Below are 12,193 nucleotides of genomic sequence, written 5' to 3' on the forward strand. Positions count from 1 at the left end.
CACTCCTGACCTCCCAGGGCCAGGCTGCGGTCTTCCTAGCTGGGGCATCAGAGCAGCAGGGCAACGGAGAAATGAGCGGGGCCAAGCGCTGGCAAGTGGCGGAGGGGCAGTGGGCAGGCCAGGCTTCGGTCAGGTTAGCTCCTGGCCCCTGGTGTGACATCTGCCACACGAGGCCCGGGCACCTGTCAGGGTCTGAAACGGGTGCCAAGTGTCAGCCATTTACAAAAAATGGATCGTTAGCCACTATAGCAGAGAGTGGGCGCAGGCACCGGGAGCGCCAGCACAGCACAGGGCCACCAACCGCGCGTGGGGCAAGCCCCAGCCTCTCATCCAGGGTCAGGCGCCTGCAGTTCCAGGGCTGGGGGTTCCCAGCCCAGGTGCTGGTTTCACAGGAAGGTCACTTGGTAGTTTCACACACAGCCGAGCGCCTGCTGCTCCGGGGGCCGGTGGTGGTGTCCTGAGTCACCCCCAGGATGGGAGGGCAAGGCCTGGCCTTGCAGAGACAGACACCAAACTCCCACCCAGCAGGCGGCCACCTGACCCCGCAGAAGGAATCGGGCTGCCTCCCCGCAGGGACAGCGTCCCTGGGGACCCCCCCGGTCAGCGCATCCACCTGACCGTCCCCGGCGCTGCCCGGCCACTTGTCATGACAGGAGGGGGGGTGGGCTCCGGCCCCCTCACCCTCACTGGGGGCCTCAGCCTCCCCGCTCCAGTCCCCGCTTTCACTGGGGGTCGCTGGCGTCCTCCCCTGGACGCTCCAGCAGCAAGGGGCAGCGCCGGCCTAGTTCTGGGCGCGGCTGCGACAGGAAGGTGCTGGGGCCCGAGGACCTCCCTTCGCCGCGGGCCGCTCCCGCCCGGCGGGGGCGCAGCCGGCAGCGTATCCACGGAAGGCAGGTGCAGGAAACCCCTTTATTGGGGGGGCCACCCTGTGCTTGGCTGGCAGTGGGGCAGAGGGGTGCGGGGATCCCGCGTGCTGTGACCGGCACAGGCGGGCCGGGTGCCCCCGGGCAGGGGCGGGGCGGGAGGGACGCTCAGGCCTCGGCCTCGGAAAACAGCGGGTTCACGAAGGCAGCTCTGGCTGGTGCTCCTGGCGTCCGCCTGCGGGGGCCGGGGGGCTGCGGGGGCTGCGGGGGGCTGCGGGGTCTCGGCGTCAGGGCGCGTCGGGCGCCAAGCCCCGCTGCGGGGAGCCCCCCCCCCCCCCGCGGCCGCTCACCTGCTCCTCGGAGCCCGCCCCGTCGAACACCGGGTTTGTGGAAGCCCAGGGACGCCCCGGCCGCCTGGTCGCGCCGCCTCCACCTGGGGGTGGGAACTCCCGTGAGCCCCCGCCCCCGCCCCGCACACCTGAGCCTCGGCCCAGCCACACAAGTCCCCCGCCCGCACACCTAAGTCCGCCCCGCACACCTGAGCCCCTCCCCGCACCCCTGAGTCTCCCCGCCCCGCACCCCTGAGCCCCGCCCCGCACCCTGAGCCCCGCCCCGCACACCTGAGCCCCGCCCCCGCACACCTGAGCCTCCCGCGCCGCGGTGCAGCAACAGCGCCCCACCGCCGGCAGCACCGAGCAGCAACAGGAGCAGCGCGGCCGTCAAGCCGCCCACCAGCCCCCGCGCGCGACGGGCGGTTGCAGACCCGCCGCCGAACCGCCCCCGACGGGCGCGCCGACTCCCGGAGGGTGGCCGACCAGGACCCCGAGGGCCTCCCCTGCACGGAGACGGGGGCCTCAGTCTCCCCCCGGGCGGGGGCGGGGGGCGGGGGCGGGGGGGGGGGCGGGGCGGGGCGGGGGGGGGGGGCGCGGTTACCGTGCTCGGCCACGTCCGCCAGGAGGGCCCGGGCCAGACGCCCCGCGCCGCCCCGCCTCGGGCGCCGCCGCCCTCCCGCAGCACCACCCTGGATCTCCGTGTCGGGCTCCGCGCCGGGGGGCCTCGGCGGGTCAGCGGCGGGCGCGGCACCTTGGACACGGCCACCTGCAGCCGCCGGTACTGGGGCTGGGGGAGGGGGACGGGTTGGCCCGGAGCTCGGGCCCGGGGCTGCGGGACGTCGGGGGTGGGGACGGGCGGTGGACAGTGGGCGGAGAGTGGACGCGCCCACGAGCGGGTGGAGCGGGGGCCCCGGCGGGGGGAGGCTCCGCGCGAGGCTGGGGGGGGGGGGGGGGGGCGCGGCCCGGTTACCAAGGTCAGGAAGTCGTGCAGCAGCCGCGCGCGGTACTTCTCCAGGTCAAAGGCGGGGCCGTGGGCCAGCGACACGATGGCTCCTTGCGAGGGGGAGTGGGGTCAGCGCCCCGGGCCCGGGGCCGGGGCCCCCCCGCAAGCAGGGCGGCGGCCGGGACGCTCACCGCAGAGCCCGCAGCACTGCCCCTCGGGCCGCAGGGCATCGCGGCAGGCGGCGGGGGGGACAGCGGCCGCCCAGGGGCCGGAGCAGGGCCGCGCAGACCCAGGGCTGCACCTGGGGCGGGAGGCGGGTCAGCGCGGGGGGGGGCGGGCCCGCAGCCGGAGCCCCGCCGCCCGCCGCGCTCACCCTCCGCGTTTGCCGCAGACGCAGCCCGACGGGTCGGCGCAGGGCTCGGGGCCCACGCTGAGCGCGCCCGGCCCGTGGAAGCGCAGGCGGCCCGCGCGGGACGCCAGGAGAAAGCGGCCAGGTCCTCGTTCCGCGTGAACTTCTGCGGCGGCCCGCGTCACCAGCGGACCCAGGGCGGGGGGGACATCGTCGGAGCGCGCAGAGCGCACGCGTCCAGGGCGCAGGGGCGGGAGGCGCCCGAGTCCCCGGAGTCCCCCCGAGTCCCCCCCCGAGTCCCCGCCGCGCTCCCCCGCGCCCCCGCTCACCTGGCCCAGAGCCCAAACGCTGCCCACGCGCAGGGTGCGGGCGCCCAGGCCCAGCCCCACCCTGAAGGACACGTCGGGGGGGAAGACGACGTCGTCGTGGCGACAGGGCACCCGCTCGGCGTCCACGGAGAAGAGGCCGCGCGCCGCGTCCCCGGAAGCGCCACCAGCGCGGGTCGAGCCAGGAGAAGCGGTCGGGGTCCAGGAAGAGCGCGGGGCCGCCTGCACCGGCGGACACGCGTCCACCCCGGCCCCGCGCGGACCGGCCCCGCCCGCCGCCCCCAGAGCCCTTCGCGCAGGGGACCCCCCCCCCCCCCCACCCCCCCCCGGCGCCGCCGGCTCACCCGCGCTGCAGTCGGGGTCCCCGCCGGGGTCCGCGGCGCTGAATCCCGCGCCCGGGGCCAGGACGAGCTCCCCGTCCCGCGGCAGGAGCTGCAAGAAGCGGGGACCTGAGGGGCCGGGGGGCGCGGCCCGAGCCCGGCCGAGGGTCACGGCGGCCGGAGGGGGCAGGGCCAGGGCCCTGGGACGGCGGAGAGTCTGGGGCAGGACGACTGCCGGGGCCGCTGCCCCCCCCGCACCCCCTGAGAAACGGTAGGAGCCCAGGGCTCGCGGGTTCCGGGACCCCCAGCCGCTGGGCAGCGGCTCTGAGCCGCGAGGGGGGGAAGGGGCGCCGAGATCGCGGGGGGGGGGGGGGCGCTTGGAGTCCCCCCCGTCTCCCGTCCAGCCAGGGCTCGGTGGTGGCAGCCCATTCACGACACAACCCAAGGCCTCAGGTGTCAGGAGATACAGCGGCGGCGAGGCCGGAGCGGGACTGACCCGCCCCCCGCTCCCCTCCCCCCTCCCCTCCCCCTCCCCGTCCCCTCCCCCCCTCCCCTCCCCGTCCCCTCCCCCCCTCCCTCCTCCCTCCCGTCCCCTCCCCCCCTCCCCTCCGCCGTCCCCCTCCCCCTCCCCTCCCCCTCACCCCCTCCCGTCCCCCTCCCGTCCCCTCCCCCTCCCCCTCCCCCGCACCCCTCCCCCTGGCCCCCCCTGCCCCTGCCCCCCTCCCCCTCCCCCCCTTCCCCTCCCCCCCCCCGTCCCCCTCCCCTTCCCGTCCCCTCCCCCCTCCCCTCCCGTCCCCTCCCCCCTCCCCTCCCCGTCCCCCCCTCCCCTCCCGTCCCCCTCCCCTCCCCCCCCGTCCCCCCTCCCGTCCCCCTCCCCCCTCCCGTCCCCTCCCCTCCCCTCCGGGCCCCAAGAGTCGCCCCTCCTCCCGCTGACCCTCCTGGGGCTGGAGGTGAGGGCATGAGCAGCGGACGTCTCAGCGCAGGGACCATGAGGGCTCAGCCTCCTGACTCAACTTGTGGGCAGGGCCTGCTCTTCAGCTGTCCCCAAGCACTGACCGCGAAGCTGACCCCTGTGGGATGTGAGGCCACAGGCCAACTGCCTCCCACCGGAGGGTGCGGCGCCGGGACAGCAGGCCGGCCGCACCCGCAGGAGCCAGGGCGAGCCTTGGGGCACAGGGGCCTGGTGTGCCCCAGGACAGGGGCGGTGTTAGCGCTGTGACCCATCAACTCATTTTTGTAAAGAACCAAAGAGAAAAGTATAAATAAATGAAGAAAAAACGTGACACTTGAAAGGAAGAGCACAAGAGGCGAGGTAAACACGGAGTATGGACCCAGCGAGGTGGGCGCTGCTCTTAAGGAACTTTCCAGAAGGAGCAGGAAAGGACTGGGAGAAAAACCGGGGAGAGAGGCGGGATCGCGGTCGAAGGGTCAAAATTCAGATACAAGGGGTGGGGGAGAGGAATTATTTTTTAAAAATTCTCACCTGAGAATATTTTTTTCCATTGATTTTTAGAGAGGGAGGGGAGGGAGGGAGGGAGGAACATCGATGTGGGAGAGACACATGGATGGGTTGCCTCCCACACACGCCCTGACCAGGGCCAGGGATCGAGCCCTGCAACCCCAGGTACTAGCCCTTGACCGGAATCAAACCCGGACCCTTCAGTCCGTGGCCGATGCCCTAACCAATGAGCCCAACTGAGTGGGGCAAAGGGAGGGTCTTTGAAGAAACAGCAAAGGCGGATTTTCCAGACTTGAAGAAAGCCGGGAAACTTCAGGTGGAAAGGCCTCACCGAGTGCCTGGGGGCATGAGGAGTCACATCTGGGCATGCGTCAGGCAGCGAGCTGCTGAGCACCAAAGACACAGAGAACGCTCTAAGAGCTTCAGAGAGAAAGAACAGGTCACCCAGGAAAGAAAATCCCGTTTCCGAAATCAGTTTTCTCAGCAACAACAATGGGCTCAAAGACAATAGAAGAATATTTTATATATTATAGGAAAAGAACTTTTCATCTAGAACTTTATATCCAGACAAACTTCCATTCAAATGCAAGAGCATAATAAAAATGCCCTCAGCCTAAGAGACATCACAAGGATTGCAACACAGAGACCCATCCTGACAACAGGCCTGGAGAAGGTAAGAAGGAAGGAATCCAGAGGCCATGAAGAGATGCGAGAAATAAGGGTGATGAGATGCTTTGGTAAAGTTTATTATATATATATATATTTTAAAGCTAGGACTAGCCTGGCTGGTGTGGCTCAGTTGGTTGAACCCGTTCCCATGCACCAAGAGGTCACAGGTTTGATTCCGGGTCAGGGCACATGCCCAGGTTGCAGCCTCCATCCCCAGTGGGAGGCAGCCGATTGATGTTTCTTGTTCCCTCTCTCTAAAATCAATAAAAACATATTCTTAAAAATTTTAAGTCAGGACTAAAATGTGATGGGGAAGGGAGAGACCCAAAGGACAGGGCTACACTACAGAACTTGCCTGTCAAGGGAAGAAACAGATATTGAAAAGCTGGAGAAATCAAAAGGACCACCAAACTTGAGAACTTACATGAAATCTACCAATTTTTAGAAAAATTTAAAATGTCAAAATTGACACAAGAAGCAATAGAGAATTTCAATAGGCTGGCAAACATTAAAGAAATTAAAATGTTAGTCAAAAGACCTCTTATTTTCAAACTCCCCAGTCCAAATGTTTTTACAGGCAAAGTATACCAAGCTCTCAATTAATTTCTTCTTACAGAAGGGGTTCTGGAAAACAGAAAAAAGGACTGGAAATTGGCCAGCCCATTTTATGAGGCCAGGGCGATCTTGATTCCAAAACCGGATGGACACTCCAAGATAGGAAAACTTATATGCTCATGTACTTATAACTGCAAATGCCAAAATCCCAGATAAAGTATTAGCTGACTGGAGGCAACAATGTATTTTAAAAATACATGGTGGTGCCCAGCCGGGCGTGGCTCAGTGGTTGAGCATCGACCTAGGATCCAGAAGGTTGGGGTTCAATTCCTGGTCAGGGCACATGCCCGGGTTGCGGGCTTGATCCCCAGTCGGGGGCGTGCAGGAGGCAGCCGATCAACGACTCTCATCATGGATGTTTCTCCCTCTCTCCCCCCCTCCCCCTTCCTCTCTCTGACATCAATAAAGACCTACTTTAAAAAACAAACAAACAAAAGCCCCGCTGCCCCAGCAGATGGCAGTGGAGGGTCAATGGGGATGTTATGCCAGAGGGAAGTCAGCGTGAAGAGGCCGCTCTGACCTGCACCTGCAGGATGGTGCCAGGAGGACAGTGTTGCAAGGATTGTTCAGCCTCGGAAAACTTCATTAACCCGCTAAACAAAGGAGGGGAGAAGATCACATCTCCACCTATGCAGGGACACACACACACACACGAAACTGGAAAAGTCCAACAACCTATACATGATTTTTTAAAAACTACTAGCAAACTCGCCCTGGCCGGGTAGCTCCATAGGTTAGAACATCGAACCCCATCCCCATGCGAGGTTGCGGGTTTGATTCTTGGTCAGGGCACATACAAGAATCAACCACCGGGTGCAAAAGCCAGCGGAACACCAGGTCTGTCTGTCTGTCTGCCTCTCTCTTTCTCTCTCTCTCATCAATAAAAACATACTTTAAAAAAAGAACTCGCCCGGCCTGCAGGGCTCAGTGGTTGAGCATCGACCTAGGATCCAGGAGATCCCCAGTCAGGGCACATGCCCGGCTTTCGGGCTCCATCCCCAGCAAGGGGCGCGCAGGAGGCAGCGGATCAGTGACCCTCTCTCCTCGTTGATGTTTCTCTCTCCCCCTCTCCCTTCCTCTCTCTGAGATCAATAAAAACATAAAAATAACAAAAACACCTCCATGGGCGCCACTTTAAAATTCTAGTAAACAGTTTCACTGATGAGCGATCTGAAATATTTGGAGAGATGGAAATGAAGAGCCCACAGAGCGCGGGCAGCGCGGTTGCGGGGGGGCCTGGCGGAGGCTGCGGGGGGCCTGGCGGAGGCTGCGGGGGCCTGGCGGAGGCTGCGGGGGCCTGGGAGCCCCGCGGCCCCGGGCTCTGGGGGCAGCAGGCGGGCAGCCGCACAGCCGGGAGCGAGGCCTGGAGGGGGCGCCTGAGCTGGGCCGGGTCCCAGGAGAACAGAGCCGGTGGGACGCCGGCGCCGACTCCAGCGGCCGGAGGGCAGGACGCGGACCGGACGCGGGACGTCCGGGCGGTGACGGGCCGGGCCGGAGACTCCCAGGCCCAGGAACTGTCCCGAGGCCGCGGCTGCGCGTGGTCATAACGCGGCTTCTGCCCGGAGGGGGCGGCGCGGGGCGCAGAGTTCACGGCGGGAGGCGACAGTGCGCGGCGGGTACAAAAGGGGCGCTTCCCCCCCAAAGGAAACCTGGGCGAAGGGGGCTCAGGAGGAGGGAAACCCCAGGGAGAGACGCCCCAAACCCGGGAAGCACAAACTACAAGGCGGGCGTGGCCGCGCCAGGGCGACTCTGGCTGCAGGACCGCGCCGAGCGCTGGGGTCCCGAGGGGCCCCCCCGGGCGGCCGAGGCGGGGGCTCCGTGCGCCCCCCGCCGGTGGGGACTCTGGGGCCCTGGACTGTGCCCACCCGGGTGCCCCGGTGGAGGGGTCTTTCCCTTGGGCCCGAGGCCGCCACCCCGCTCCCCGCTCCCCGCTCCCGCTCCCCGCTCCCCGCTCCCGCTCCCCGCTCCCCGCTCCCGCTCCCGCTCCCGCTCCCGCTCCCCCTCCCCTCCCCGCTCCCGCTCCCCGCTCCCGCTCCCGCTCCCCGCTCCCGCTCCCCGCTCCCCGCTCCCCGCTCCCGCTCCCCGCTCCCGCTCCCCGCTCCCCGCTCCCGCTCCCCGCTCCCCCTCCCCTCCCCGCTCCCGCTCCCGCTCCCCGCTCCCCCTCCCCGCTCCCCCTCCCCGCGCGGGGCGCCGCTGCCCTCACCACGCTCGCGACGCTGTGAGCGCCTCGCACCAGGACGGACGCCATCTGCCGGGAGAAGCGGCGTCAGCGGCCGACCCCACCGGCCCCCAGCCCCGGACCACGCGGGCCCGAGGTCCGAGGCCCCGCCCCCAGCCCCGGTTGGGGCTCCGGGCACCTTGTCCGCGGGGAACTCGACGGCGGCGCCCGCGCACGGGGTCCGGTTCTGGCTCCAGTTCTCCGCCGTATCGAAGTCGGTGTTGGGGACCCAGATTTTGTAGGCGGCCTGGGTCAGCACTGGGGAGGGGGGACAGTGCTCGCCGGCCCGCTGGCAGCCGGGTTCCTGCCTGGACGTCCGGGGGGGGGCGACCTCCCTGACCAGGCGCTCGCCCCTCCCCGCATCGGATCAGACCCGGGCGCGCTCTGACGAACTCCTATTGGATCTGCAGAGCCCGCTCAAACGTGCCCTCCTCCAGGAAGCCCCGCCCCCCAGTTTTGCTCTGCGCTGCGACCACCGAGGGCCGAGGAGAACCGAGCACAGGAAGGCCTGGGGCTGGCAGGGCCCGGCCAGCGGCCAGCGGCCGGGGGGGCTCTGAGCCGGAGCCGGGACTTCGGAGGGGACAGGGACGGGGCTGCAGTTTTTAACGCTCCCGGCGCTGGGCGGGTACCGGAGACACGCGCCGCCCGGTGCGATGTGGGAGGGCCCGCGGCGCCCTGGGGCGGGGAAACTGAGGCCGGCCGCGGAGACTCCGGGGCGCAGCCGCAGCTTCCCGCCCCCAGGGGGCGCCCCGGGGCAGGAGCGCGGCCGGGGCGGGTCTGGCCCGCACCTCGCCCTCCGCGCCGCGGCCGGGGCTGCGCTGGTGGGACCCGGGCCGCCCGCCCCTCGGGGACCTTGGCCCGCCGCGTCCGGAGGGTCCTCTGCTCGGGCGCGCCCCGCGCCCCGCGCCCCGCGCCCCGCGCCCCCACCCGCCTACCGCTCAGGTGCAGCCACAGCAGCAGGGGGCCCAGCGCGCCCATCGCCTCGGGCTCTGCGGCCGCCGCCCAGGACTTTGCCCCCGGAGCCCGCGTGACCGGGAGGTGGGGGCCCCCGGGACGGTTACGCGTTGACCTCCGGACCCGCCCGCCGGGTCTTCAGGCTCCTCGGGGCGCCGGCTGGGCGTCGGTCCCGCGCACACCCCGCCCTCCAGGGCCTGAGGACGCGGCTCCTCGGGACGCACCTGCCCAGGACGCGGGTGCGCGGGGCCACCGGCCGCCTCGGGCCCCTTCTCTGCCCCGGGTGCGGCTGCGTCGGCGCCTGACCTGCCCGCCTGCTGGGGCTACGTGTCCACTCAACAGGGGCCCCCTCGGGCCGCGAGTGGACCTGTGGGGACGGTGGGATGGAGGAGTGTCCAGGGGGACGGCGGACTGAAGAAGGGTGATCGGATGGACGGACAGTTGACGAGTGAAAGACAAGAGTACATGTGGGATGTGCGGGGATGGCTGCGTGGCCAGGCGCGGGGGTGGATGCGCGTGGCCAGGCGCGGGGGTGGATGCGCGTGGCCAGGCGCGGGGATGGCTGCGCGTGGACAGGCGCGGGGATGGCTGCGTGGACAGGCGCGGGGACGGGTGGCTTGTTGAGATGGGTGGGGTGAGGACCGGCTGTGGGTTTGGGAGGGTGGATGGGACTGAGTGGTGGGCGAATGGACGGAGGGGTTTCCATGGCCTGTGAGTGGACGGCTAGCGAGAGATGGTGGGTGAGAGCAGAGGTGAGGACGGGACACGGGTGGGCGGTGGCGGGGGCTGGCCGTGAGCGTGGACACGCGGGTACCGGCTGACCGGGCGTCGGAGGGATGCTCTGGGTGGATGCTGGGCGCTCTGCGTGCTGGGCCACCTCTGCCTCCGGAGGGTGACCTGTGGGCGGTGGGACGGGAGGGTGAGGGGGGTGCACAGATTTCACACAGTAAACTGGGTGACGGACAGCGGGTTTGTGGGTGGTGGGCGAATGGACTATAGGGGGTGGGCTGTGAATCAGATGGGTGGGGAGGCCTTGCTGCTTATGGTGGATGGAAGGGGGGCTGGATGGGTCGCTGGGTGCTGGGTGCCCTGGCGAGGCTGAGAGGATACCGAAGGGTGTATGGAAGGGGGAGTGGAAGGCTGGCTGGGTGGATGTAGAGATGGGAGACCGTGGGTAAGGGGGAGCTACTAGCCTTGGGAACCCCCAGGTGACCTGCCCTCTCCTGCCTCCACACCCCTCACCTGCAGCCTCCCAGCCTCAGCGCCCTCCCTGGCACACAGGGTGGAGCCCGGCGGGGGGCTCTCGCCTCTGTGCCCGGGAGGGGGTGGCCTCCCCGGAAGGAGGGAGTGAGCACACCAGCCCCCCTCCCACCCCTGCACTTTGTCCTGCTGGGACAGGGCACCTGCCCTCAGTGGCTCAGAGGTGCCAGCCCTGCCCAGAGGGCGGGGAGGGCCGGTCCTGGAGTCTGGCCCTGCCTACCTGCTGGCTCACAGGCAGCTCCATCCTCTGTGGCCTCGACTAGGAACAAAGGGGCTGTTTGGGGTCACATCTGTGTTACCCCTTCTCTTGCTTCTCACTGGGAAGGAGCAACTTCCCAGTGCTGTCCCCCCACTTCCTCCCCCGCCCCCACTTCCAGTGCTCAGTGCAGTTTGGAGGCTCAGCGAGCTTCACCCTGGGGCCAGAGCACTGCCTTGGGAACCCCCCAGGGTTCCCAACCCTGAAAGGCCTGCTCGAGGCTGGGGCTCCTTCCTCTCGGGACAGAAAGAGGACTGTGTGGAGGGCAGGGCCCCAGGGGAGCCCCAGGGGCTGGGACGGTTGGGGCCTGGGAAACTGAAACGCTGACCACTCTTGCCCCACCTGGGCAGGCCATTCCCAGAGAAGTCAAGGAAGGCTTCCTGGAAGAGGCAGCATGAAAGCCGTGACACGAGGGCTGAGATCACAGCTGTGGGCACAGTGTGGGGGTCGGATGAGGGTGGCGTCAGGGCTGGCGGCTGTGGGGTATTGGCAGCCATCTCCATACCTCGAGTGGAGGCTGGAGATAGGTCCAGTTATCAGAAGGTGACCCAGAGAGGAGCCCATGCCAGGCAGGAGGCAGGCACCAGCCCTGGCCCAGGCCGCCACACCAGCCACCCTTAGTGTCCTGGACACTCAGGTCCACACGAGCAGAGGCTTCCTCAGAGGGGAGTGGGAGGAATGCAGCATCCCAGAGAGTGTCTTCCCCTAACCAGGAAACCCCACAACGCAGCTGCTTCAGGCACAGTGGGATCCAGGGGCTTGGGCTGTCTGTTTCTTTTCTTTGCGTCTGTCTTGCTCTGTCTGGGCTTGACCGCCCTCGCTGTGTTGCTGCGTTGGTTTCTATGTGCTCAGCCTTCTCCAAGGGGAGGGGAAGGTGGTCTGGAGAGCTGGACCCCACTGCCCTGGTTGGGGGGCTCAGTGAGGCCTGGGCTTGGGTCACCTCTGCACCAGTCACATGGTCCTGGGTTGCTGCCCTCTGACTGGCTGTTACAGCTGCTGTAAGGGCACCGTGAGTGACAGCCCTGCAGCCCTGGGCGTGGGGGGTGGGCAGACCTGCTCTTGGCTGTGGTCCCGTCAGACCCCCAGGGCCCAGGAGAATCATCCCCTTCCCTACCCCTCCCCTTTGTTCTTCTCAACTCTGTGGGGACAGATCCGCCCCCAGGTCAGTTCCCCAGCTCCTTCTCCCACTGCTGTCCCTGACAGAGCAGCACATCCATGCCCCTGAGCAGTGAGGGTCACCACAGGCCACCTGGCCTCCACAGGCCTGGGCCACGGCCTGCCTGGGGAGTGGCCGTCCGTCCCTGTGCCGACTCACTGGCCAAGGCCGAGGCACGAGCTGGTCAGCTGCGCTGCTGTGCCCGGCCCCCTGGAGGCCTGTCCTTGGCGAGGGCAGGATGCTGAGCCTGGGGGGAGCTGCTGGACACCCCCGGCTCCCATGGCCGCTCGCTCTCTGCTGGACAGAGCCAGGCTGCAGCCTTCTGCCGGTCCCTGTGGGCGCCTTCTGCTCATGTGCTCCGCTTCCTGGGCCATTGGCTGATTTTCTTTCCCGTGGGACTCAGAAAAACCAACTCTGAAAAGAAAAGGGTCCAGTTTCCACCAGTGGAGCTGGAAATCCCATGGACACTGGGC

The 12,193-nt window shown here is 67.8% G+C and overlaps 1 protein-coding gene across 1 annotated transcript; it reads right to left on the reverse strand.

Moving 5' to 3' along the window:
* Nucleotides 1-1,031: 1,031 nt before the first annotated feature.
* AMN (amnion associated transmembrane protein) lies at nucleotides 1,032-9,072 on the reverse strand. The gene is given in 19 exon segments (XM_087813738.1): nucleotides 1,032-1,073; nucleotides 1,075-1,134; nucleotides 1,214-1,249; nucleotides 1,251-1,309; nucleotides 1,520-1,612; nucleotides 1,615-1,698; nucleotides 1,797-1,929; nucleotides 1,932-1,982; nucleotides 2,166-2,248; nucleotides 2,330-2,387; nucleotides 2,389-2,441; nucleotides 2,516-2,618; nucleotides 2,621-2,653; nucleotides 2,817-2,966; nucleotides 2,968-3,035; nucleotides 3,158-3,245; nucleotides 8,080-8,124; nucleotides 8,234-8,352; nucleotides 9,030-9,072. Coding segments are annotated over 19 exon segments (1,401 nt in total).
* Nucleotides 9,073-12,193: the final 3,121 nt, after the last annotated feature.

The sequence above is a fragment of the Miniopterus natalensis genome, chromosome 1, assembly GCF_054644295.1.
Source record: "Miniopterus natalensis isolate mMinNat1 chromosome 1, mMinNat1.hap1, whole genome shotgun sequence".
NCBI lineage: Eukaryota > Metazoa > Chordata > Mammalia > Chiroptera > Miniopteridae > Miniopterus > Miniopterus natalensis.